At 52.3% G+C, this 25253-nt stretch overlaps 2 protein-coding genes across 6 annotated transcripts in view; one reads left to right on the top strand and one right to left on the bottom strand.

Annotated features, from left to right (window-relative positions):
- The first annotated feature begins 5045 nt into the window (after nt 1–5045).
- DERL3 (derlin 3) lies at nt 5046–23298 on the top strand. Of its 4 annotated transcripts, none has more exons than XM_066365482.1 (7): nt 5046–5200; nt 5310–5375; nt 5450–5523; nt 5629–5722; nt 6222–6417; nt 6902–6992; nt 23146–23298. In XM_066365482.1, the coding sequence occupies exons 1-7, from the start codon at nt 5108–5110 to the stop codon at nt 23165–23167; spliced, it is 636 nt and encodes a 211-aa protein (XP_066221579.1). In that variant the 5' UTR covers nt 5046–5107; the 3' UTR covers nt 23168–23298. The 4 variants fall into 4 exon arrangements, with proteins under 4 accessions (XP_066221579.1, XP_066221575.1, XP_066221578.1 ...); XM_066365478.1 differs by lacking the exon at nt 23146–23298 and adding an exon at nt 7098–7329; XM_066365481.1 differs by lacking the exon at nt 23146–23298 and adding an exon at nt 7079–7329.
- SMARCB1 (SWI/SNF related, matrix associated, actin dependent regulator of chromatin, subfamily b, member 1) overlaps nt 9419–25253 on the bottom strand; it is a 35794-nt gene continuing 19959 nt past the window's right edge. For both annotated transcript variants that reach the window (XM_066365476.1, XM_066365477.1), the window contains exons 6-9: nt 22566–22732; nt 18714–18904; nt 10188–10319; nt 9419–9749 (exon numbers count right to left, since the gene is read on the bottom strand). In XM_066365476.1, the coding sequence (XP_066221573.1) occupies nt 9710–9749; nt 10188–10319; nt 18714–18904; nt 22566–22732 (530 nt within the window). In that variant the 3' untranslated portion in view covers nt 9419–9709. The remainder of the gene's footprint in view (nt 9750–10187; nt 10320–18713; nt 18905–22565; nt 22733–25253) is intronic.

The raw sequence follows: 25253 nt of genomic DNA, 5'->3' as shown, positions 1-25253 counted from the left end.
ACTGTAGCAGACACCAGGGGTAGAGAGAACATGGCACAGAGCTTCTGCAGGCATGACAAGAGCCACAGAGGGCAAGGAGCTGGGAGGACTGGGCTGAGGTGGCCGGGAAGGGCTTCCCTGAGGCAGACATGTCCCCACAGCACCGCAAACTCGGCCTGTCCCAAACTAATGGGTGGTCTCCCTCCCAAACCTGGCCCTCTCCCATTCTCAGCTCTCTGCCAAGTGCTATGGTCTGTGGCTTCCATCTCCTTGACTCATTCACTCCCTTTCTGCTACTTCAATCCTTCTCCATTCTGACCACTGCTTGTACACCTGTCCTCTTTTTCTTCCGAAGAGCCACCATCTGATACTAACATCACCACTATGCTGAAAACTCTCCTGTGGCTCCTCACTTCCTTTGGGACAGAAAGCGCAGCCTGCATGGCCCTGTTTGGCCTGGTCCCAGTCCTCTCTAGCCTCACATTGCATGCAGTTCCTCCTCCTTGCCCTTGCCTCCCCTGTTTGTACTCAGGACCTTTGCACAGGCTATTCCCGTTGGGTCTGGCTAAAGCATACTCAGCCTGTGCCTCCTCCCTGCCTATCCCACCCAGAGACCCACTAATTCCTGCCAAGTGCAGATTCTGCTGCCAGGCTCAGAGGGCCAGGCCCAGGTTGCTCACTCTGCAGCCTGGGCCTGACGCAGCCCACCTGGACGGTTTGTTATTTTTACACTCTGGTATGAGCAGCTGCTGCTGAGTGGGTTCCTGATTCGGTACTAAAAATAGCCCATGACCCAGACAGGAAGGGCCAACAGGGACACAGCTGCAACTGGGAGGGGCTGGTTGAAGCTGCAATGGAGACCCACCCACTGTGGTTTTGGGGACCATGTGCTGGAAGGAAGTGAGCACAGAGCTCACAGCCTCTGAGGAAAGGCTCTGGACAGGTGATGCTCAGGACCAGCCAGGGGCACCATTTTTCAAAAGGAAAATGCAGCTGCCTCCAACATGCACACAAAATATTCACCTTGTTTCTGATTCTTCTGGTTTGTTACCACAGGCATGTTTTGCCTTTGGAATAAAATACATTTAAAATGAAGTGTGCGGGGCCCTAACAGAAGATAGCTGAGCTCTGGTCCTTTAGGGAAGGGCTTCCTGGAGTCCAAGGCACTTCCACCACCCTCCCCCCTCCCTTCCTCTCCTTTTTTTTTTTTTTTTTTTGTGTGTGTGTGTGTGTATTTTTCTGAAGCTGGAAACGGGGAGAGACAGACAGACTCCGCATGCGCCCCATCGGGATCCACCCGGCACGCCCACCAGGGGCGACACTCTGCCCACCAGGGGGCGATGCTCTGCCCCTCCGGGGCGTCGCTCTGTCGCGACCAGAGCCACTCTAGTGCCTGGGGCAGAGGCCAAGGAGCCATCCCCAGCACCCGGGCCATTTTTGCTCCAATGGAGCCTCGGCTGCGGGAGGGGAAGAGAGAGACAGAGAGGAAGGAGAGGGGGGTGGAGAAGCAGATGGGCGCTTCTCCTGTGTGCCCTGGCCAGAAATCGAACCCGGGACTTCTGCACACCAGGCCGACGCTCTACCGCTGAGTCAACCGGCCAGGGCCTCCTCTCCTCTTTTAACAAAACATTTAGGCTCATAGGGAGAAAAATGAATGAATGAATGAATGAATGAATGAATGAGCGAGCCAGAGATCTGGGGCAGTTCCAGAAGTGAGAGGCCGAGGCCTGAATGAGAGGTGGTGGTGGTCATGAAGAGTGTTGGAGGGATGAGAAAGGACCGGAGAGTTCCATGGGAGCATCATCTTCCATGTGGGGGTGGCCCCAGGTTTCTGGGTAGTCACTGGCTGGTGAGGGTCTCTCCTAGTGTGTGAGGCCAGTGAGTATACCTGTCCCCTTTTTCTTCCGAAGAGCCGCCATCTGATACTAACATCACCACTATGCTGAAAACTCTCCTGTGGCTCCTCACTTCCTTTGGGACAGAAAGCACAGCCTGCATGGCCCTGTTTGGCCTGGCTTGGAAGGCAGGCTTGGTGGGCACTTGGGCTGTTGTACTGCTTATAAACACTGGAAAAATCTGGACAGGGGTTTTAGGAGTTTTCTGGGGGTCTCCAGACCTGGAATTCCTTCTCTGCAACAGTAGGCAGGTTCTCAAGGTCAGAGAGGCAGTGTGGGAGCAAGGCCCATTGTCACCTTGGCAAGGAAACACAGGCCCTCCTCCTGCCACATCCTCAGCACAGGAGAGAGAAGGTAGGTGGGCTTTCTTAGGCAAGACCTAGGACAGATAACTAAAAAAAGATGTTAGCATCTAGCATGCTGCCTGCTCTCGTTTCTAGGCCCCTGGGAACATGGTATCCAGGGCTTCTCTCCATAAATAACTGTCTGAAGGTGACTAAGGGTTGGAGAAGTGGACCTGGTATCTCCAGAGTTGCCTGTTCTGGGTCTGGAGACTGGACAGGAAAAGCCTGGACTAGACCTCAGGCCCTGCTCTGCCTCCTACTGGGCCTCAGTTTTCCCATCTGAGGATACTCCAAAGCTCTAAGAAGAGAGAATCTGCATTGTAAGACAATGGTCCAGCCAAGTGAGCCATCCAGCCAGGACAGAAGGGAGAATCTGCAGGAGAACCCAACCATTGCTCCCTGAATGTCTGGCCCAGCTAGCTGTCCCCACCCTGGGCTCCCAGCCTCCCAGGAATGTGCTTCTCCACCCCCAAACTGGGCGCCTACCTTATCAGCCCAGTCTAAGGGGAGACAGACGCCCCTGTTGACAATGACAGCCCCTCCTGTTAGCCCCAGCCTGACCCTGAGTGGAGGGCCAGCCAGCGCCTGCTAAGTGCCTGGAGGCAGGAATACCTCCCCTTCTCTATGGAGACAAGAAACCCGACCTCCCTCACTGGCTCCTTCATGACAGGCAGGTGCCGCCCTGGCGTCTGAGGCCCTGGATCCCCGCCCTGCTGCCATGCTTCCACCTTGATGGCATCTATTCTGTCCAGCTCACCTCGAACATGACCTTGGCCTGCTTTGCTGGAAAACGGAAGCTGGCTGAATTCCCTCAGCCTGCTCCCATCACCCAACTTCTCAGCACCTTGGTCCCTTTCCTGCTGTACCAGGCCAGATCTCTCCGTACTCCTAAACCAAATGCACATCTCCCTTCAGAGCTCCTAGCCTCTCCTTCCTCTCCCCTCTCTTTTGGAGTGGGGGGCTCCATGGGTCCCCTCTTAGTGCCCTTGTGGGTCCTGCCTTCTCTTGGAATCCATCTGAAATAACTTTCTTGGCTGGTTTCCCCTCATTCTAGTTTCCTTGAGTACCTTGGGGCCATGTCCAGAGCATCCCTCATCTTCCACACTTACATCTAAGCTGAGCTCTTCATATTGGTGAAGGCACACTGGTCTATCTACCTTCCTCTCCCTCGTGCTTGCTATTATCCTGGTCACCAGGAAGCTTGGCATGGCTGCATCCCACAGTCCATTCCCAGTCTCTGGGGACTTCTCATGGATTTATCCCTGAAGCCCTTTCCTGGCTTAGCTCCTGCCCCACCCTCCACCCCAGTCTCCCCTGGCCTCCCTGTCTGGCTCTCTCTCTTTGACCAATTAAGGTTGAGCTTCCCCAGACCTAGCTTCTTGTTTTCTCAGGCTAGCCTTGCCCCTTGGACATCTCACACAAGACAAGGGCTACAAATGCCATTGATCTACTGATGAACGATACCAGCATTTAGATCACTTACCTGACCTCTTCCCCAACACCACCCTGTGCTACCAGCACTTGGATTTTCCCCCTAACACTTGGATTTTTTCAGCTAGATGTCACACAAATTAAGTGAGGCCAGAAAGGACTCCCCATTTACCTGCTAAATTGGGGGTAGAGGGTCAGGTAGTGGACCTTATTTTTCTCAATCATTCTCCATCTCAGAAAAGTTTACCACCTTTCATCCACGCTGTGGTTTGAAATCACCCTTGATGCCTCACTCACAGCTCTGTCCAGTCTGTCTGCAAACCCACACCCCACCTTTCCTTTACCTCCAGAATCCACTCTGCCCAAGCCATTAGTGTCCTTTGCAGCTTCCTCCTGTTCATTGATTCCTCTGGCAGTCTACTGTCCTCACAACAACCACAGAGATCCTTTAAAAATAACAATCAAGCATCACCTCTTCACCGAAACTTCCCAGATCACCCCATCCTAGCATGAGGCCCACTACTTGACCCTCCACTCCCTACTTAGCTGTTATTTGTCAGTGCACTGTCCTGTGAACACCTAGCTCTCATATTAGCACAGACCTTTGATATCTATCTCCTCAGTAACACCATAAGGGATAGTCTTGTTGGCTGCTGTACATACAATATCCAGGACAGTACCCAGCACACAGTCCAACTTTAAAAAAACAGTTGACTTTCTTCATTAGAATGAATAAATGGAGTTTATCTTTCCCACCAAAATAATGAGGCTTTCTCCAGCCCGTCCACTTGTTACAGCCCATCTCAGCACCCTCGTGTCCCATGGGGTCTGCAAGTCCCCAGCCTGGCCCTTCCTCTGGTTGGCCCCCAGGAAGACTCCCCACAGGAGCTGATGTGTTGTTCTAGTGGGACCCTGAACGTGTGGGTGGATTTGGACATGCTACCAAGCATCTCCCTTGCTATGGGTGAGATGGCACCGTCTCTAGTTCCCAGAGGTTATCAGGCTGGGGCCAAGTTGCTGGCCAGGCCAACACGGGCCTACAGAAAAGCACAACCAGCCTCTGAGTACGGCCCCGCCCCGCCCCACGGCCCCGCCCCTTCCACTAACCAGTAATCTTAGTACCGCCTCCAGAGAGGAGGGTGGGTCCCCTCTATTGGTCCGCTCCGTAGCTTGTTCCAAAGCGCCCGATTTCTCATTGGCTGCACATTCTCCCGCGCCAACACCACAACCATCACAACAACCGCCACGTGCTCAAACTGTGGGGCCTGCTCATTGGTTCCAAGTCTAAACCCGCCCACGTCCCCAGATCCCCGCTTCCTCTTCCTATTGGTTACCTGGCCTAAAGGCCCTCCCCCAGCCGGGGCGCAAAGCGCTTCCCTCGCGGATTGGCCGAAGGCGGGATTTGGAAGGGTTCAAGAGCGCGCAGGCGTTCAGGCCACGAGTGCTTAAGAAGGTTCAATGGCGTGGCAGGGTCTGGCGGCCGAGATTCAGCAGGTGCCGGCAGTGACGCGGGCTTACACCACGGCCTGCGTTGTCACCACCGCCGCCGTGGTGAGCCTACTGGGTGGGTGGGGCACCACCATGGTTACAGCCTGGGGTGGTCACCATGGTTACGGTTGGATTCCCGGGGGCAGCCCCTGACGCGCCCTTGTCTCCCCAGCAGCTGGAGCTTCTTAGTCCCTTCCAGCTCTACTTTAACCCGCACCTCGTATTCCGGAAGTTCCAGGTGAGGTCGCACCGCCCTTGGCACCTGATGGCCCAACCCTACCCATCCAGCGCCTGACCGCTTGCCCCTCTCAGGTCTGGAGGCTCCTCACCAACTTCCTCTTCTTTGGGCCACTGGGATTCAACTTTTTCTTCAACATGCTCTTCGTGTATCCTGAACTGCACCGACCCAGGAGGGGTGTGGGCGGGCTAAGGCGGCCGGGAGCGGGAAACTGAGGCCCTGCCGGGTGACATTTCCTATACGGACGCCGCAGGTTCCGGTACTGCCGCATGCTAGAGGAGGGTTCCTTCCGCGGCCGCACGGCCGACTTCGTCTTCATGTTTCTCTTTGGAGGCGTCCTTATGATTGTATCCTTCCCAGGTTCTGGAACGTCAGGCCGGGGCACTTCTGCGTCCAGCCTGTGTTGGTCCTGGGGCATGACCTGGGTGCCCAGACCCGGGAGGGACAGAGTGGTTCACTTTAGCTTAGGATGTATTGAGTGTGCATTGTGTACTCAGCCCCAGGTGCCAGGGCTAGCTAGATCTTCAGGGTTGTACAAGGAAATTCCACAGGGTGATGTGAAGGAGAGAGACAGGTGGGGTACTTGAGGGCTGAGTCCTGAATGCCAGCAGCAGAAGAAACGGGGGCAAGGATGGATGGTGGTGGGAGGCTGGGGTGAGGTGAAGTGGCAGAGCAGATCATGTGGGGCCTGAAGGCCACATTGTGGCTTTAGATTTGGAAGGGCACACCTTGAGGGGGGTGGGGAAACCTGTAGGATTACAGGATTTTAGCAAGTCAGAGGAACCCTGGGCAGGGGTTGTGGACTGCACCAGGGGAGGGCCTCCTAGCACCTTGACTCTGGCCCAGTTGCTGGGGTTCCTAGGCAGCCCATTCTTCTTGGGCCAGGCCCTCACAGCCATGCTGGTGTATGTATGGAGCCGTCGCAGCCCTCAGGTCAGGGTCAACTTCTTCGGCCTCCTCACCTTCCAGGCGCCATTTCTGCCCTGGGCACTCATGGGCTTCTCACTGCTGCTGGGCAACTCGATCCTTGTGGACCTGCTGGGTGAGCCTTGCCTGTCCATCCAGCCCATCCCAAACTGGATGCTCTGTCAGAGCCCTCACTCTCACCTACACTGGAATTCTCATTTGTCACCCCACCCCAACCCCCACCCCCAGCATCTCTGTTTTTATAGTCCTTTAAACAAGCCAGCAGGCCTACAGGCTTCACATCTTCAGGCCTTACCTGCTGATGCTTGTGTGGGTCCTGACCAGGATGGGGATGGGTAGGTCAGTGCTCCCACTCCTCTGATGGGCTCAAGCCCTACCCTCCTCAGGTCTTGGGTCCTTGAGGGCCAATCGCAGCCCCATCCTGGGCTGGCTCTCTGTGCGAGACATTGGGCACTCATGCTTTGAGGCCTGAGGTTTCTATGGGGCCTGGCTACATATCCAGGGCTGCACATGGAGGTCCAGAACAGAACAAGCTGCACTGGCCCTGGGCTCTGGACCATGAGGGAGGATGGCCTCAGCAGTCCTTGCTTCTCTCACAGGGATTGCTGTGGGACACATCTACTACTTCCTGGAGGATGTCTTTCCCAACCAGCCTGGAGGCAAGAGGCTGCTGCTGACCCCAGGCTTCCTGTGAGTACTGGAGATGACAACCCTGTCCCTATTCTCCTTCAGATAGCTTTTGACTCCCTGGGGGACCTGTGCTAGCCTCAGCTCAGCCTGGGCCCCTCCCCACAGAAAGCTGCTACTGGATGCCCCAGAAGAGGACCCCAATTACCTGCCCCTCCCTGAGGAACAACCAGGACCCCAGCAGCAATGACCCCATCCAGGGCCAAGGCCAGCCCCAGGGGCCTGTTTCCCCAGCATCTGTCAATCCCCCATCCCACCCTGAACCCCTGCTTGCAGTAGAGCAACCTGTCCTGGAGGTTGGCCATCCAAATAAACAATAACTTGTAGCCTCTTTTCCACAGCACTGGCTCCCCTTGCCTTGCTTGGCCACACCCTTCCATGCTGGGCAGGTACCATTGGCCCTGACCCAGGACCACCAAGCCTGGTCCACCTTGCCCACCCTCTGCCCTGGACTGCCCTCAGACCAACTGTAGGTAGTAGGATGGGAGGCCCAAAGAGGGTCAAGAACCTCTCTGGCAGAGCTTTGAGCTCACAGATGATAGACACGGGTTTCTCCATCCAAACCTCTCCAGTGCCTCAACTTGGAGGTTTAGACAAATCTCACCTGTGTTGGGCCCCTGCTCTCTGCCAGTCAGAGAGGGGGTTGGCCATCTCGGGGGCTATAGGACCAGCTGTACCGAGCCTGGTCTTTGGAAGGGAAGGGAAGGCTCCTGCTGGTGGTGCCCTCAGGTTGATACCCTCAGCCCCTACCATCCCTTACCAACAACCAACAAGTAGACCTTTGCCCCATTTTCCAGGTGAGCAACTAACATAAGCAACTAAGATATAACCAAGGCCCCATGGTGTTAGGTACAGAGGGCCAGGACTTGTCCAAAGCCTTGAGAAGTTTTTGCCTTAGCAGAGTCCTGCACTGGCTGACGCTGAGTACTCTGGGAAGTCCTGTCCCTGCCATTTTTAGCAGGGGACCATAGGAACCTTATCTGACCCTGCAGCTCACCTTTCTCTTCTGTAATGTGGGCATCAGATGACCTGTCCAGCTTTCCTTGTTGTCCTAGACCAGTCTGCATTGTGACCAGTCAGAACAAGGGCCTGGTGTGCTGGCCCTTCCCCAGGCCTCCCAGGCAGGTGGGCTGGCCTACCCAATGGGATTAGGTAGGCAGTATTCATTCCATTCCAGAGCTGTCTCCTGCTCCATAGACTGAGCAAACACCTTGCTCATGGAGCCCACTAGTTTCTAAGGCCAATTGGGCCTGGGTGTAGACTCTTGTCAGGGCCTTCCCATGAAGCCCAGTTGGCCCCTGGTTGCAGCAAGTTCCACCCCTGGATGAAGGGTAGGAGCTTGTAAATATAAGTTCCCTGGGAGCTGTCACATCCTAGGACATGCCACAGAATTCCCCAGCCCAAATGGCAAGGCCTTTCTCATCCTACATCCTGGCAACTGAGAACCACAATCCTTATTTCAGCTAGAAACCAGGTGCCATGGGGTCCCTGTCATGCTTCCCAGGAGCAAAGCAGTCCTGACCCTCAGCCATCCCTGGTTGGGGAAGCACCTGCCAACAACTGAAGGTGGAACCAGCCCAGTGCTGGGAGTCTGGGACTGTTATCTTCAGTAAGTGCAGCTGTATGCCCAGTTCACCAAGCAGTGCTTGACTCAGCAAGACCCACATATGCCCCATGCCCCTTCTGTAGATGGGACTATCTCCATATTAACAGATGAGGTGAGGATGCAGAGGTGATGACAAGGTCATTGAAGGCAGAGCTGGGAAAAGGCCTGGGGCTGTTCCTCTACACACACCACCCTACAAAGCAGCACTGGACCAGGGTGCTGCTCCACATGCATTCTTCCCCACAACTAGCCCAGGCCATGTAGCAGTCGGGGTGGAGATGGTCCCCAGTCCACCTGTTACATGTGCACTACTGGGAGGTGTGGCTACAGTGCTGCACAGCTGCCAAAGCTGGACTAGCTGGGCACAGACACCCAGGCTGGTGATGTCCCTGCAGTGTCTGCATAGGATGAGACCTCTGCAAGGAACTCCAGAGAAGCAATCCTCCTGGCTAGGAGAGCCTGCGACTGCTTCCCAAGACCAAGCAAAGGGGGTTGGGGGTGCCACTGAAGGCAGGTGGGCTCCCTGCCCTCTGAGCCTCATGACCATATCTACATTTCTTCCGCTCTTCAGAGATGTCTGAGCATGGGCAGTAGTGGGGAAACTGGAGGGCCCAAAGAAAAGCAAGGGTTACACTTTGACTCAGGTATTGCAGGGGCTGGGGTGGCTGGGAGTAGAGCCCTGGAGCCTCGTCAACACTGCCCTGAGGAACCGAGGCAGAGCAGGGCAAGAGGCCTGGCCCGCCAGCCTTGACCACACTATCCCAACAGGCCCTGCTCCCTGCTCTCATCCATTCTTTTTATGCTACCACTTTGAAGAAATGGAGTATGACCTGTTGCCTTTTATTTAAAAAGTGTTGCTAGCCCTGCCTGGGGCTCCTATACAAAAACAAAACACAACTCAAAACAAAGCCTCTTCCTGACCAGAGAGGACAGATGGTGGGGACTAAGGCTCAGCAAATAGAAGTGTGCTTGGGGGAGGGCGACCTGAAAGGCCTCCCTACCCGTGCTCCTCAGGGTGGCCCTGGACTGGCTTCTTGCCTCCCTCCTTGCCAGAAGATGGAGAGGCAGGCTGGTCTTCTGAATGCTCCGTGGGAGCCAAGCGCTGATGGGCTGGTTACCAGGCTGGGGCAGTGTTGGCGAGACGCCTCATTCGCCTGTAGGAGGGGAGAGGGTGGTGACCCAGGGCCAGCTCCCAGCCTTGGGCAGCTGCCATCCCCCAGGGCTCTCTAGGACAGCCAGGGGAGTGGAGACAGAGAGGACATGGTGGTTGGGATTCCGAGCCCCTCCCCCTGGACATAACCTGTGTACTGCTGTCCTCCTTCCTGCCTGCTCAGGCCCTGCCCACCTCTTCATGGGCCCTGAAACTTAGGTCTGGGCTATGGCCAGACACAATCTAAGGGCTTACTTTTGCTCCCTGCAGGGTTTAAAACCTGTACCCTAGGGGTTAGATTTGGACTCATCACCCTGGGGACACACAGGTCCCCTCCTAGAAAGAAACTAGGTCACTGAGGAAAGGCATGGTTCTGTACCTGCCTGGAAGGCAGTGCCTGTGGGTAGAACCAACTGTAGGGGTGCCAGGGAATGGGAGGTACCTTGTGTTCCTGTCCTGGTCACGGATCTTCTTTTCCATCTCAGCATCTGTCAGGGTCTCAAGCAGTGGGCACCACTGGTCAGCATCCCCTGTGTTCCGGATTGCAATCTCCACAGTAGGCAAGGGGTTCTCACTGCAGTGGTGAGGGGAAAGAAAGTGCTAGCTAACAGAACAACAGCTGGGAAGGCCCCAGAAACCACTGTCTATCTTTTGCCCACAAACTGATGGAATGCTGGAGCCAGGGCAGTAAGGTCCAGATTGTCCTGCTTCCTCCTCCTAGTTGGGTCCATTTCTATGCCCAACTTCTTGGAGCAACACTCCTGGATAGGGGCAGCCGGGGATGCTCCTGACACCTGAGCCTCAAGGCAGAGATGCCAGGACCTCCCAGGGCCACAGCAGTGCTGGCCCCATGATGCTGAGCTTCTCTTCAAAGAAATGGGCCCTATGCTGCCGCCTCAGTGTCTCTGGATTTGTAGACTGATCATCCTACTATGGCGGTGGTTCCCTTGACAGAACAGTGTGGCTGAGCCAGCTGCTATCACTGGAGTTGGAGGACTGTTCACATTGTCTGTGTCCCACCAACTGGGGAAGCAGGTGGGGATCAAAGGAGAGCAAAAGGAGGGGGCCACTCAAGTCCTGGACATCCCCCTCACTGAGGGTCCATTGAGCCAGCCTGCTCCTGGATGTTCCACACACTTGCCCCTCAGCCCACTTTACCAGGCCTGAAATAAGCTCCCCAGAGAGGCCAGACTGTTTGCTAGGGCAAAGAGCTAGGACCTAGACCTGCATCCCCTGACTACTCTGGGGTCCCTCACCTCTAGGGCCACCTGTGCATCCTCTTTCCAAGTGAATATAGCAGGGGTGGGGGGAGTTAGTTCAGCCTGGGCAAAGACTATGAAGGAATGGGGAAGGAAGTGGGGGGGCAAGTAGAATGGCAGAGGCAGGAGCCACCAGGGGAGATGCTGAGCTACCTCCTCTCTCTCTGGGCTTAGTTTCCAACTCTGTGGGACAGAAGCTTGAAAAGGCATGGGGACCACAGCTGCCAGGAGGATCTGTGTGCCTCCCACCTTTAGGGCAGACAGCCCAACCCCTGGCCTGGCCGACAAACCTCAGAGCATGCCCAAAACTGTGATCCTCTCCCACCCCTTCCCCATGTCACCACTTTGGCCTCCCCGGGGCCCTATTCTCTCCCCTCCAGCTGGGCGGCTACACCTTCTTCCTGAGGCTCGGCCCTGCCAAAGGCCTGCCCTGCTCTACTGCAGCCTGTCAGGAGTCTGCCCACCAAAGCCTGGAGCCCTGCAAAACACTGTCAGCTCTGGGCAAATTGAGAGCAGGCAGGGCCCAAGGTAGGTGCCTGCTGGACACTGATGGAATAAAACAGGACAGGCTAGCCCTGGTCGGTTGGCTCAGCGGTAGAGCGTAGGCCTGGCGTGCGGGGGACCCGGGTTCGATTCCCGGCCAGGGCACATAGGAGAAGCGCCCATTTGCTTCTCCACCACCCCCCCTTCCTCTCTGTCTCTCTCTTCCCCTCCCGCAGCCAAGGCTCCATTGGAGCAAAGATGGCCTGGGCGCTGGGGATGGCTCCTTGGCCTCTGCCCCAGGCGCTAGAGTGGCTCTGGTCGAGGCAGAGCGACGCCCCGGAGGGGCAGAGCATCGCCCCCTGGTGGGCAGAGCTTCGCCCCTGGTGGGCGTGCCGGGTGGATCCCAGTCGGGCGCATGCGGGAGTCTGTCTGTCTCTCCCCGTTTCCAGCTTCAGAAAAATACAAAAAAAAACCCCCCAAAAAACAGGACAGGCTCCTGGGGGGGGGGGCGGGCTTGGTTTTGACCTCATCTGGAAAATAGGAAAGACACATGACCTGAGGGGTTTTCAAAGGATCACACATATTACAGTGGCTAGCATATATCCTCTAAGGGAGCTCCCTGGGGTCTAGAGGCCTTACACAGCCTCCTTGAACCCTGTGCCCACGGTCACATGAGTGGTTGGCTAGAGAAGAACATTCAGCCAGGTCTGACTGTGGAGTCCCCACTCCTTATGACACCAGCCAGCACAGGGCAGTCAAGGGTCTGTTTCAGCCTCCCAATGCTGTTTTCCCATCCGGGGGGGTCTCAGAGACCGTGAGCACACACGACATAGCTCAGGTTGCAGGTGAGGCTGGTACCACAGCCCAGAGCTGACTCTGGCAGCAGAAGTGGGGCTCACATCTTGTTGCTGAATTTGGCCCGTGGGGTCCACATCCACAAGGCCCAGAAGCCAGAGCTTGTGCCTAATGACTCAGGCCAGTGAATGAGCAGCAGCAGCCCTTACCCCTTGGTACTCCAGGGCCAACCTCTCCTAAGCATTCCTGATGCTGTTCTCCAGCCAGTGTGGTGGTTTGACAATCCAGGAACCACCCAGCCCCAGACCCAAACATCATTCCTCACCTCGAGGACTACCAACCACCTTCCTCAGGAGGGCAGACAAGAAAGGAGCCAAGCTCACACCCAAGGGAAGAAAATATGTTTTCCTTTTAATTTAAACAAGAGCTGGTGAGTGGGTCCTGGAGGCCCCTTTGTTTACCCCCTTGGCTCTGGGAAGATTCCACTCCAATGGGTTTGTTCTAAAATAAGAACTGCTCAAAACAAGAATGGGCCTGGGGCCAGCAGGCCTGACTCTGGTTTGGGGGAGGACACACAGTCACAGACCCACCCTGCCTCCTACCCCTCCAAGGGGATTATGATTCACGGGCTTCAAGGCCCCTATACCCCACAGTGTCCAGGTGGCTACCTAGAGCCCAGGTGGGGAAGGCAATGTTTGAAGCAACAGAGGGACTGGGACCAACACTTAAAAAGTATTTTGAGGTTAATTTCCAATGTGATCTCATATGACACAACAGACCAGCTGAGAAGCATTTTTTTTTTTTTTTACAGGGACAGAGAGAGTCAGAGAGAGGGACAGACAGGGACAGACAGGAATGGAGAGAGATGAGAAGCATCAATCATCAGTTTTTTTTGTTTTGTGGGTTTTTTGTTTGTTTGTTTTTGTATTTTTCCGAAGCTGGAAACGGGGAGGCAGTCAGACAGACTCCCGCATGCGCCCGACTGGGATCCACCCGGCATGCCCACCAGGGGGCGATGCTCTGCTGCAATCAGAGCCATTCTAGCACCTGAGGCAGAGGCCACAGAGCCATCCTCAGCGCCCGGGCAAACTTTGCTCCAATGGAGCCTCGGCTGCAGGAGGGGAAGAGAGAGACAGAGAGGAAGGAGAGGGGGAGGGGTGGAGAAGCAGATGGGTGCTTCTCCTGTGTGCCCTGGCTGGGAATCGAACCCGGGACTCCTGCACGCCAGGCCGACGCTCTACCACTGAGCCAACCAGCCAGGGCCTCAATCATCAGTTTTTTGTTGCGAGACCTTAGTTGTTCATTGATTGCTTTCTCATATGTGCCTTGTGGGCCTTCAGCAGACCGAGTAACCCCTTGCTCAAGCCAGCAACCTTGGGTCCAAGCTGGTGAGCTTTTGCTAAAACCAGATGAGCCCGCACTCAAGCTGGCGACCTCAGTGTCTCGAACCTGGGCCCTCTGCATCCCAGTCCAACACTCTATCCACTGCGCCACCGCCTGGTCAGGCTGAGAAGCATTTCTATGCCCATTGTACAAATGAGAGAATGGGGACTGAGAGAAGCAACCTGCCACAGCCACTCATCTGGAAGGAGGAGACAAAACTTGATGTCACCCTCCTGTTCAAGATCAACTGACTTGACGAGGGTGCCAAGTCCACTCAATGAGGCAAGAACAGTCTTCCCAACACATGGTGGTGAGACAAGACCTTGGATTAAGCAATGTTTTTTTTGGTGACAGAGACAGAGGGACAGACAGGAAGGGAGAGAGATGAGAAGCATCAATTCGTTGCAGCACCTTAGTTCACTGATTGCTTTCTCACATATGCCTTGACTGGGGGGCTCCAGCAGACTGAGTGACCCCTTGCTCGAGCCAGCGACCTTGGGCTCAAGCTGGTGAGCCTTCCTCAAACCAGATGAGCCCATGTTCAAGCTGGCGACTTCGGGGTCTCGAACTTGGGTCCTCCAATCCCAGTCCAACAATCTATCTACTGCACCACCGCCTGGTCAGGCAAAGCAGTGGTTTCTTACATGTGACACTATAGGCATGAGCAATAAAAGGCAAAATATAAAAGTAGACTACATCAAACTTAAAACTTTTTTTTTTTTTTTTTTTTTTTACAGAGACAGAGAGAGTCAGAGGGATAGACAGGGACAGACAAACAGGAACAGAGAGATGAGAAGCATCAATCATTAGTTTTTCGTTGCACATTGCGACACCTTAGTTGTTCATTGATTGCTTTCTCATATGTGCCTTGACTGTGGGCCTTCAGCAGACCAAGTAACCCCTTCCTGAGCTTTGCTCAAACCAGATGAGCCAGCGCTCAAGCTGGTGACCTCAGGGTCTCTAACCTGGGTCCTTCCGCATCCCAGTCTGACGCTCTATCCACTGTGCCACCGCCTGATCAGGCTCAAACTTAAAACTTTTGTACTTCAAATCGCACTGTCACAAGTAAGAAGACAACCCACAAAATAGGAGAAAATGTTTATAGGTCAGGTATGTGATAAAGAACTTGTATCTAGGCTATATAGAGAACTCTTGCCCTGGCCAGTTGACTTAACAGTAGAGTGTAAGCCTGGCATGTGGATGTCCCAGGTTCAATTCCCAGTCAGGGTACATAGGAGAAGCAACCATCTGCTTATCCACCCCTCCCTCCTCTCTCTCTCTCACTCACTCCCCCTCCCACAGCCATGAGTCAAATGTTTTGAACAAAGTTGGCCCTGGGCACTGAGGATGGCTTCATGGCCTCGCCTCAGATGCTAAAAATAGCTCAGTTGCTGAGCAATGGAGCAGCAGCCCCATATGGGCAGAGCATTGCCCAGGTAAGAGGCTTGCCCGGTGGATCCTGGTTGGGGCGCACATGGGAGTCTATCTCTCTGCCTCCCCACCTCTCAATTAAAAAAAAAAAGAACTCTTAAAACCCAATTATAAAAAATAGCCTGACCTGTGGTGGCGCAGTGGGATAAAGCGTCAACCTGGAAGTGCTGAGGTCGCCGGTTTGAAACCCTGGGCTTGCCTGGTCAAGGCACATATGGGAGTTGATGCTTCCTGCTCCTCCCCCCCTTCTCTCTCTCTGTCTCTCTGTCTCTCCCTCTCCTCTCTAAAATGAATAAATTAATTAAAAAAAGAAAACATTAAAAAAAAAACCAATTATAAAAAATAAATTAAAAACAAAGGACTAGAATAGGCACTGTTCCAAAGAAGATATACAAATGGACAAAAGCATATGAAAAGATGCTCAATATCATTAGTCATGAGAGCAAAACAAATCAAAACCACAATGAGGCCCTGGCCAGGTAGCTCAGTTGGTTAGAGCAGTGGTCCCCAACCTTTTTTGGACCACAGACGGGTTTAATGTCAGAAAATATTTTCACGAACTGGCCTTTAGGGTGGGACGGATAAATGCACAAAATAAAATTATGCGATCAGCGTAAAAACTGGTATTTTTAAATATAATTGTCGAACTTACAAGACGCGTCAAGAGTGAGTCTTAGATGGATGTAACAGAGGGACTCTGGTCATTTTTTAAAAATAAAAAAATCGGCCTGACCAGGCGGTGGCGCAGTGGATAAAGCATCGGACTAGGATGCGGAGGACCCAGGTTCGAGACCCTGAGGTTGCCAGCTTGAGTGCGGGCTCATCTGATTTGAGCATAGCTCACCAGCTTGGACCCAAGGTCGCTGGCTCGAGCAAGGGGTTACTTGGTCTGCTGTAGCACCACGGTCAAGGCACATATGAGAGAGCAATCAATGAACAACTAAGGTGTCACAACAAAAAACTGATGATTGATACTTCTCATCTCTCTCCGTTCCTGTCTGTCTGTCCCTATCTATTCCTCTCTGACTCTGTAAAAAAAAAATAATAATAAAATAAAATCATTCAGACTTAAATATAAATAAAACGAAAATAATGTAAGTTATTTATTCTTTCTCTACGGACCGGTACCAAATGGCCCACGGACCAGTACCGGTCTGTGGCCCGGGGGTTGGGGTCCACTGGGTTAGAGCATCATCCTGATATGCCAAGATTGTGGGTTTGATCCCCAGTCAGGGCACATACTGGAATCAACCAATGAATACATAAATAAATGGAACAACAGTCAATGTTTCATTCTCTCTGTCTCTACCCCTTCCTCTCTCTCTCTCTTCAATCAATCAATCGATAAACCATAATGAGATGCCACGTCACCCTAACCACTACGATGGCTAGAATAATAAATGTTGGTGAGGATGTGGAGAAACTGGGACTCTCATACTGCTGGTGGGAAAGTAAAACGGTGCAGCTACTTTGGAAAGCAGTCTGGCAGTTCCTCAAAATGCTAAACATAGTTACCACGTGACCCAGTAATTCCACGCCTACATACATACCCAAGAGAATGGAAAATAGATATTCAAACAAAAACTTGTACATGAATGACCATAGCAGCATTATTCTTAGCCAAAAAGTGGAAATAGCCCAAATGTCCACCAACTGATGAATGGATAAAGAAAATTTCATGTATCAATATGACAGAACGTTATTTAGCCACAAAAAAAGAATGAAGTTCTGATATAGGCTACCAAATGCATGAACCTTGAAAACAGTATGCTAAGAAGCCAGCCACAAAAGAAAAGGCCCTGCCTTTCCTTCAATCCCGAGGATGTGAAACCTGCACACTCAGCACTAGAGACTGAGGTGGGATGGAGGTCTGTGATGCTCCCTGTCCACAAAACTGGAATTCATTAACTAGCTCCTAAGATAAGGGAAGAATCTGTCTATAAATCCCGACCTACCACCACTAGGGGCTCCCCAGAGGCTCCTGCTCTGGAGCTACTTGGCACAGTGCTTCTTGAGGCTTAAGGACTTTAGGTCACCTGGAAATCAAAGCAGGAGGGATGATGCTGTGTTGACACCCTCAGGGTCCCACTGCTCAGAGCAGCATGACATTCCAACCCTGTACCTGCCAGTCAGAACGTGGGTTCTGACTCAGTCAGCAACTGGGGGATGAGGTACTTGGTGTTGATATTACTCCCAAGACGTGCACAATGTTACTACCTTCTAGGACCTCAGGGTCAGCTCCAGGAAGCAAGGCCACCCCAGACCAGTCTCAGACCCACTGGCAGTAGCTCCAGTGCAGAATGAATAAATACACAAACACACCTCAAGCAGGCCTCCCACAGGAAGTGGGAGACATGGGCCAGACACTACCTCCCCTTTCCTCTCTGGGCCTGGACCCATCTGTGAAGCAGGACCAGCTAGTTGGCAGGGCTGCTGGAGGGTTGTGAAAGGTGACAGATATGCCATCTCAGCCTGGATACTGGGAGCACAGACCTGGCGGGGCTCAGCCATCTCCCAGGCCCAGAACCTCAAACCCTGTGGGTACACGATCATTCCTTCTCTCTTGCTCAGATTTACAGGAAGTCATAAGAAAGCTGTCTCCTGGGAATTTTGGGGGAACCAGCTGAGACACAAACATACTCACGAGCCCCATTTATTGCTATCTTTGCAAAAAGACCTCCATAATTGCTCCTCATGCAGAATTTTAAGCTTTAGTCTCTAAATAATGACCACCACATGTGGTTGATGACAGTTTCATGAGCAGAATAAATTCTAACATCCTGTTTTGATGCAGGGATACTTAGCACCCCTCCGCCGCCCACACACACACCATCCAAATGTGAAAGAGGAGTTCAGGGGACAGAGCTGGATGTGATAAACAGTCCTGACATAGGCAAGCGCCACTACTCAGTTAAAGCTCACCCAGTCCTACCTGCTGCCAGGTCTGCGCTTCATGCTGCGAGGCCAATACCAACAGGAAGGCCATGTCTGACTGCTGAAGAGCCCTGATCCCGGTCCACCCCTACCCCAGCACAGAGGACACTGGACTTCCACCTTCGCAGGCAGACTGAATTCAGCTCTTTAACTTCCGCGGCACCCAATATGGGTTCTGGACAGTATAGCTGCTTACCAACTGGCCTCTGACTGAACAACGGAGAGACGCAACAGTAAAAAGCAGCTGCTGAAGGACTCCCTGACTTCCATGAGCTGGGAGAGTGGTATGGAGTAGCCCTTGTTTGAGATAGAATGCAAGTCCATCAGATGAAGACCCCTGGGATGTGTCACCCTGTCAGAGACAGTGTGGGAAAGAGCGCAGAGAGGAGGACAGAGGGTGTGAGGACTGCAGGCAGCAGAGCACGGCCCAGGGCAGAGAAGGATGGGTGGAGGACAAAGGGAGCAGATACTCCATCTCCTTAGACCTACCCCCAACTTGATGGCAGGGGGTGGGGAGTCCTGCTTCTGGGACACATGAAGCAGCAGGAAGAATGATGCCACCTGAGGCCAGACCATACTGTGAAGTTCCAGAAAATCCCAGAGATATCACCACATACAGGGAGCAGTTTTTCCCCAAAACAGGTTTGCAAAGGAATGAAAGAGGGACTCATCCACAATCCTACCTGAAGGCGTAGGTCTTCTGATGCCAGCTCAGCTGTCCCCGAATGCTGTAGGCAATGGTGGTAACAAACTCCCCACCTAACCCCAGCTCTGAGCACAGCTTCAAGGCGAACTTCTCGGGTGAATTCTCCTTCTCCGACATGTCCCACTCGAACTGGTCCACCAGGGAGATATTCCCCACGTGGATGTTCAGCTGGGGCCAGAACCAAAGAACCCAAATTAGAGCAGTCAGAACCCACCCAACAGGGGCTTTAAGATGGTGGGACAGCTCGCTCTGGAGTACCAGGCCGGGCTGGACCCTGCTAATGACTTCATCGTTGAGAACCAGGGCTGGCCCTCATCTTTCCAGTTGCAGCCCTCCATCCACAAAACAGGGCTAAGCTCACAAACCAGCTAGGGTGGCCACAAGGGGTTCTGGCACAGGACCCAGCACAGTCACCTTTGAGGGAAGACCCTAAAGAGGCCCTGGGGCACCTGAGTCCCACCTCTCCCCATTCCTGTTCCCTTGCTCCTCTTCATTCCTGCTGGTCTTGCTCTTGACAAGAGTATACCAGTCACTCAGGGCTCCGCTCAACTGTCACTCATCAAACAATGACCCTCGCCTGACTAGGCGGTGGCGCAAGTGGATAGAGCGTTGGACTGGGATGCAGAAGGACCCAGGTTCGAGACCCCAAGGTTGCCAGCTTGAGCACGGGCTCATCTGGTTTGAGCAAAAAGCTCACCAGCTTGGACCCAAGGTCGCTGGCTCAAGCAAGGGGTTACTCGGTCTGCTGAAGGCCCGCGGTCAAGGCACATATGAGAAAGCAATGAACAACCAAGGTGTCACAATGTGCAACGAAAAACTAATGATTGATGCTTCTCATCTCTCCGTTCCTATCTGTCCCTGACTATCCCTCTCTCTGACTCTCTCTCTGTCTCTGTAAAAACAAAAACAAAACAAACAAAAAAACCAATGCATGCCATTAACTGTAACAAAAAGAAATTAAAACTGCACAAAAACTAGAGCATGCACCAAAAAACGGATTTCAGATTAAAAAAAAAACAAAAACAAAAACAATGACCCTGAGCCCTCGCCTCAGCAACCATCTGCCCCCTTACTTTGCCTCAATATAGAGCTCCACTTAGAAATGATCTTGGTAAGTGTGCTCACAGATCCGAATCACACCTTTACCAGCCCACAAGGCAAAGACAAAGCCTGGGAGGAGAGCTGAAGCCCATGGTGAACTACTCTACCATACTCCCAGCAGCGCCCTGTTGATGTGCAGCCTGCAGCCAAGAGAGGATCCAGACCTTGCGTGTGCAGCATGCAGAGCAAGACAGAACACAGCCTGTATCCAAGGGTGGGGGACCACCTCCCTAACTTCTCAACTGACACATAATGGTACCCACTCTGAAAGTGGGCACCACTGAATCACACAGGAAGCACTCTATGGAGTCCAGCTTTGTACACTGAGCATTCTGTCCATAAGATTTCTTCTACGGCTATGTGAGGCTGGGACCATCTCACTGCTGTTTAGTGCTCTGCCAGGTGAGCAGGCCAGGTGTGCCAGGTGAGCAGCCCAGGTGTTGTATCTGCCCATTCACCCCACTGTCCTTGGGTGCTTTTAACTTGGCTTTTAAGACAAGGAACATGGCAGGCAGTGAACTGGCCACTACTTAGGGACCAGCCTGCACAGAGACTTCTCCTTTTCTTGAGAAACATAGGACCCCGACTCTGTTCATGAAGTTCTGCACCTCTTGAATCCTGTGCACATTCCCCTCACTGCAGTCCAACCCTCAGGCCCTCCTCACCCACTGGGCAACCATGGTGGGTTTACAGAATGGAACCAGAAGAGCTGCCCCTTCCCCTAAGAGGACCTGAATGCCTGGTCAACCACATCAGCACACTGGGACAGGAAAAAACGAGAAGTGGCAGGCAGTCCACAGAAACGCACCAAACAGAATGTAACAGGACCAAACAGAAGCTAATAGGACCATCTGGGACAGTGCTCACACCCAGCAAGCCCCATCCCGGGTGCAGCACCATAAGTCCTCTCTGCTGCTAGGTGGTGCCATGTGGACAGGGTGACCTATCCCCCACCAATTGAACATTAATACTTTCAATTATTAAATAATATAGATTGCATGCCAACCAAAGAGAGGCTCAGGGGATGCAACGGTGGGTAAGACAAACAAAAAGCTGACTTCATGGGCTGACAACCAGCTGGGAGAAAGACAGACATTAGATTAATACAATATATATTGGAATGGTACCAAGTGCTAAGGGGGAAAATGACCAGAGGGATAGAAGGTACAGGGTCAGCCACATTATGTAGGAGGCCCAGAAAGGCTTCCTGGGAGAGGTGGCATTTTAGGAAGAACTGAATGAGCCAAGAGAGAAGGCTGGTGGCTCCCTGGAGGGAAGGGTCCCCTGCAGAGTAGGGCCTGAGGCCGTCATAAGGGCTCCAGCTTCCACAGAGGGATGTGCGAAGCTTGCAAAGTGTTTTGGGCAAAGGAGAGATACTGGCTGCCACTGAGACCCAGGCTGGCGGAAACATCTGGTGGTGGCAGCAGTGGGATGAACACCAGATGAGCTCACAGAGACAGGGCAGAGTCAGGACCTCCGAGCAAGCACACACCATTGATGCCAGGCTCTCACTTGTCTCTCCAGCCTTGACCTGTATTACCTCACAAACCTTTCCACTCCCAAAATAGGGTTCGGCCAACTCCGCAAAGTCTGATGGTTTGACTCTCAGCAGCACCAAGCCCCCCAGGCCTCTGGAACTGAGGGGAGCTGACCCGGGACAGGTGCCTGGTTAAGTTGGCCAGGCCTGGGCTTTGGTCCCAGTATCACTGAGAACATCTGTAAGTGGCTGCTCCAAACTAAGGCACTGCTTTGTGAGGAGACACTACTCAGGTGCCATTACTCCAAAAATTCCTGTCTTCCACTGTGTCCCTAGAGCCAGACTAAGAGCACCCTCACAGAAGCAAGCACCCAACTCTTCTGAAATCCCAGTTACACGTGGAAAGACTTGGGTGTGATCTTCAGTTTCCTCACCTACAAGAGGGGATGCTGTCACCTAGGTCACAGTGCCCACAACGTTTCTGGCCTGATAAACAGAGCACTGTTCCACAGCATCAAAGGTCATTACCAATAAAATAAAAAAGCAACCCACAGAATGGGAGAAAATATTTGCAAAATCACATATCTGATATGTGGAAAATATAAAAAACTTGTAAAATACAAAAGAACACCTGATTAAAATACTGGCAAAGGATTTGAATAGATATCTCTGAAGGAAATATACAAATGGCCAATAAACACATGAAAAAATATTCAACATCACTTATCAACAGGGAAATGCAAATCAAAACCACACTGAGATACCACTTCACACCAGAGAGGCTCTAGCAGGGAGGCCTGGCTCCAAATTGCCACTCTACCACTTCTCAGCTGGGCAGTGCGGGGTACATGGCTTTACCTTTCCATGTGCCTACCTCTTTACCTGTAACACAGCGGGTAGGGCAGCACCTACTCCAGGACTGCGGTGGGTTACTAAGACAGTATGGGGTGTGTTCAGCCCAGCTAGCCTACGGGAAGAGTGGAGTGTGGTCATCTTATTTGGTATTTCCCACTCTAGCCATCAGTTGGCTTCATCTCCTTTGACTACACCCAGAATGTAATGCCTTGCTCAGAGAAGTCAGGCCCACTCTCCCTGGGGTAGTAAGCAGAGTCATGTGCCGTCTCAAAGACTGCTTTCCAGTAGCACTGTTCCACAGGCTTCCATCAAAGACTCCATGTACTTTCAGTGTCCCATGACCCTCCCCTACCTCAGGACAAGGAAGGCCCTGTCACATGGAGAGGAGCTGCCTACCTTGATGATGACACGCTGGTCTGATTGGTCCTCCAAGATGCTGTCCGTGGGGTAGGACTCAATCTGCTGTCTGATGGCAGAGGCAATAGCTGGCACAAACGTCAGTGGGTTCAAATCTAGGTCGTCACAGAGGATTTCTGAAAACATCTCAGGGGTCATCAGCTTCTCTGAAATGAGGCAAGAGGGTTAGGATTGCCAACAGTTGCAGGGCCTAATCTCACTGTGCTCAGCCCTGACTTCTCCCTTCTCCCTCCTCCTCTGCTAAACCTCTCAGACAAAGATAAGGATAAAGATGAAGAGGAAGGGAGAACTGAGAGTGGCTCCCCAGACATGGCACGGCAAGGAAGCAAAGGATGAACACCTCCCTTCTGGCCATCAATCCATATACATGTCCTCTTACATACCCCTGGGGGTGGTCGAGACCCAAGTGTTCCCACATACCAGGTTCTCCCCACTCCCAGATACCATACAGCTACACCACTTGATTAGTTCTAACCAATGAGATGGGGGCAGGGGCAAAGACACTACGCTTCAGAGCTGATGTGCCATGTCTATACTCCCCTCTCCTCTTCTGACCCAGGAAACTAGGGCAGCCCATGTGAAGACACAGGGAGAAGACATCCATCTACACACCATGGAGAGAGGCCTCAGAGGAAACCAATGCTACCAACAAGATCTCAAACTTCTAGCTTCCAGATCTGGGAGAAAATAAATTTCTGTTGTTTAAGCCTTCCATGTGTGGGACTTTGTTATGGTAGCCCTAGCAAACACAAGTTTCTTCTACATAAACCACTTGAAGGCTAGTTTCCACTGGAGGAAGGAGCAGATGCACGTACATCCACCTACCTCTTCCTTGCCAGTTGAAAAATCCCTCAGAGATGGTATTAGGCTGCTTGTGGCTTTTTACAGAGCTACCCTCAGTTTCTGACTCTGTGGGGAGCATACGTACTCCACAAGTTAACAAGCACAGAGGTATGTATGGATCCTGGAAACACAGCCGCACCAGGCATTAGCTCGTAGGGACCACCTGTGACTAGCCAGACTATGGCAAGGAACTGTGCAATCAAATGTTTTTCTCCCCATTCTGCCCTGTCCGTAACCCAAACCTTAATGACCACATGAGCTCTGGGATGAGCCATAGACAAGAGAAAGCCAAGAGTGAATTCCCTCATAAGCACATAGCATGATTCTATTATCAGGAACCAGGTCTGCTAAACAGACAACTGACCTCACTATTTCCTCACTAACCCAGAAGTGCTTGAGCACAACTGTCCTGACAGCACCTTCGGGACAAACCTAAAAAACTCAGCCAGCCTATGTCCAATAACTCATAAAGCAAGCAAATGTAGTTTATTTTGAAGATTTCAGCAGGAAGCTAAAGTGCTCAGGCTAAGTAAACTATGAGTATATTGTCCTCAACATTTTTAAAAATTAACATTTTAGTTTATGGTAATTGTAGATCCATATGCTGTCTTGATTGCCATACCTATATACTAAGGCTTGAGAATGAGAAGACTGATTCCTCCCACTTTATTCTTCTTTTTCAAAATTGCTTTAGCACCTGACCAGGCGGTGGCACAGTGGATAGAGCATCAGACTGGGATGAGGAAGACTCAGGTTCGAGACTCCAAGGTCGCCAGCTTGAGCACAGGCTCATCTGGTTTGTTTGTTTGTTGGGTTTTTTTTTTTTTTTGTATTTTTCTGAAGTTGGAAACGGGGAGGCAGTCAGACAGACTCCCACATGCTCCCGATGGGGATCCACCTGGCATGCCCACCAGGGGGTGATGCTCCACCCATCTGGGGCACCGCTCTGTTGCAACCAGAGCCATTCTAGCGCCTGAGGCAGAGGCCATAGAGCCATCCTCAGTGCTCGGGCCAACTTTGCTCCAATGGAGCCTTGGCTGCGGGAGGGGAAGAGAGAGACAGAGAGGAAGGAGAGGGGGAGGGGTGGAGAAGCAGATGGGCACTTCTCCTGTGTGCCCTGGCTGGGAATCGAACCCGGGACTCCTGCACACCAGGCTGATGGTCTACCACTGAGCCAACCGGCCAGGGCCAGGCTCATCTGGTTTGAGCAAAGCTCACCAGCTTGGACCCAAGGTCGCTGGCTCAAGCAAGAGGTTACTCGGTCTGCTGTAGCCCCACGGTCAAGGCACATATGAGAAAGCAATCAATGAACAACTAAGGTGTCGCAACGAAAAAGTAATGATTGATGCTTCTCATCTCTCTCCGTTCCTGTCTGTCTATCCCTATCTATCCCTCTCTCTGACTCTCTCTCTGTCCCTGTAAAAAAAAAAAAAATTGTTTTAGCTACTTTAGTTCTCTTGTATTTACATTTAAGTTTTAGAATAGTTTTGTCTGTAACTATAAAAATACTTTGCTGAGATTTTCATAGGAATTGCATTAAACTTTCTTAACAACTTAGGAAGAATTGACATCTTGACTCTTCTAATCCATGAATATGGTTGTCTCTCCATTTGTTTAAATCTTCAATTATTCATCAGTGTTTTGTAGGTTTCAGCATACAAGTCCTATACATGTTTGTTAGATTCACAACTAAGTATTCCTTTTCTTACTGAATGATTTTTAACTTGTACGTCCATGTGTTTTTGTTTTTGTTTTTAATTTTATTTATTCATTTTAGAGAGAAGAGAGAAAGGGAGAGAGAAAGGTAGAGAGGGAGAGAGAGAG

The sequence above is a fragment of the Saccopteryx leptura genome, chromosome 2, assembly GCF_036850995.1.
Source record: "Saccopteryx leptura isolate mSacLep1 chromosome 2, mSacLep1_pri_phased_curated, whole genome shotgun sequence".
NCBI lineage: Eukaryota > Metazoa > Chordata > Mammalia > Chiroptera > Emballonuridae > Saccopteryx > Saccopteryx leptura.
The sequence above is the reverse complement of the archived record's forward strand: the minus strand, read 5'-3'. Positions and strand labels throughout refer to the sequence as shown.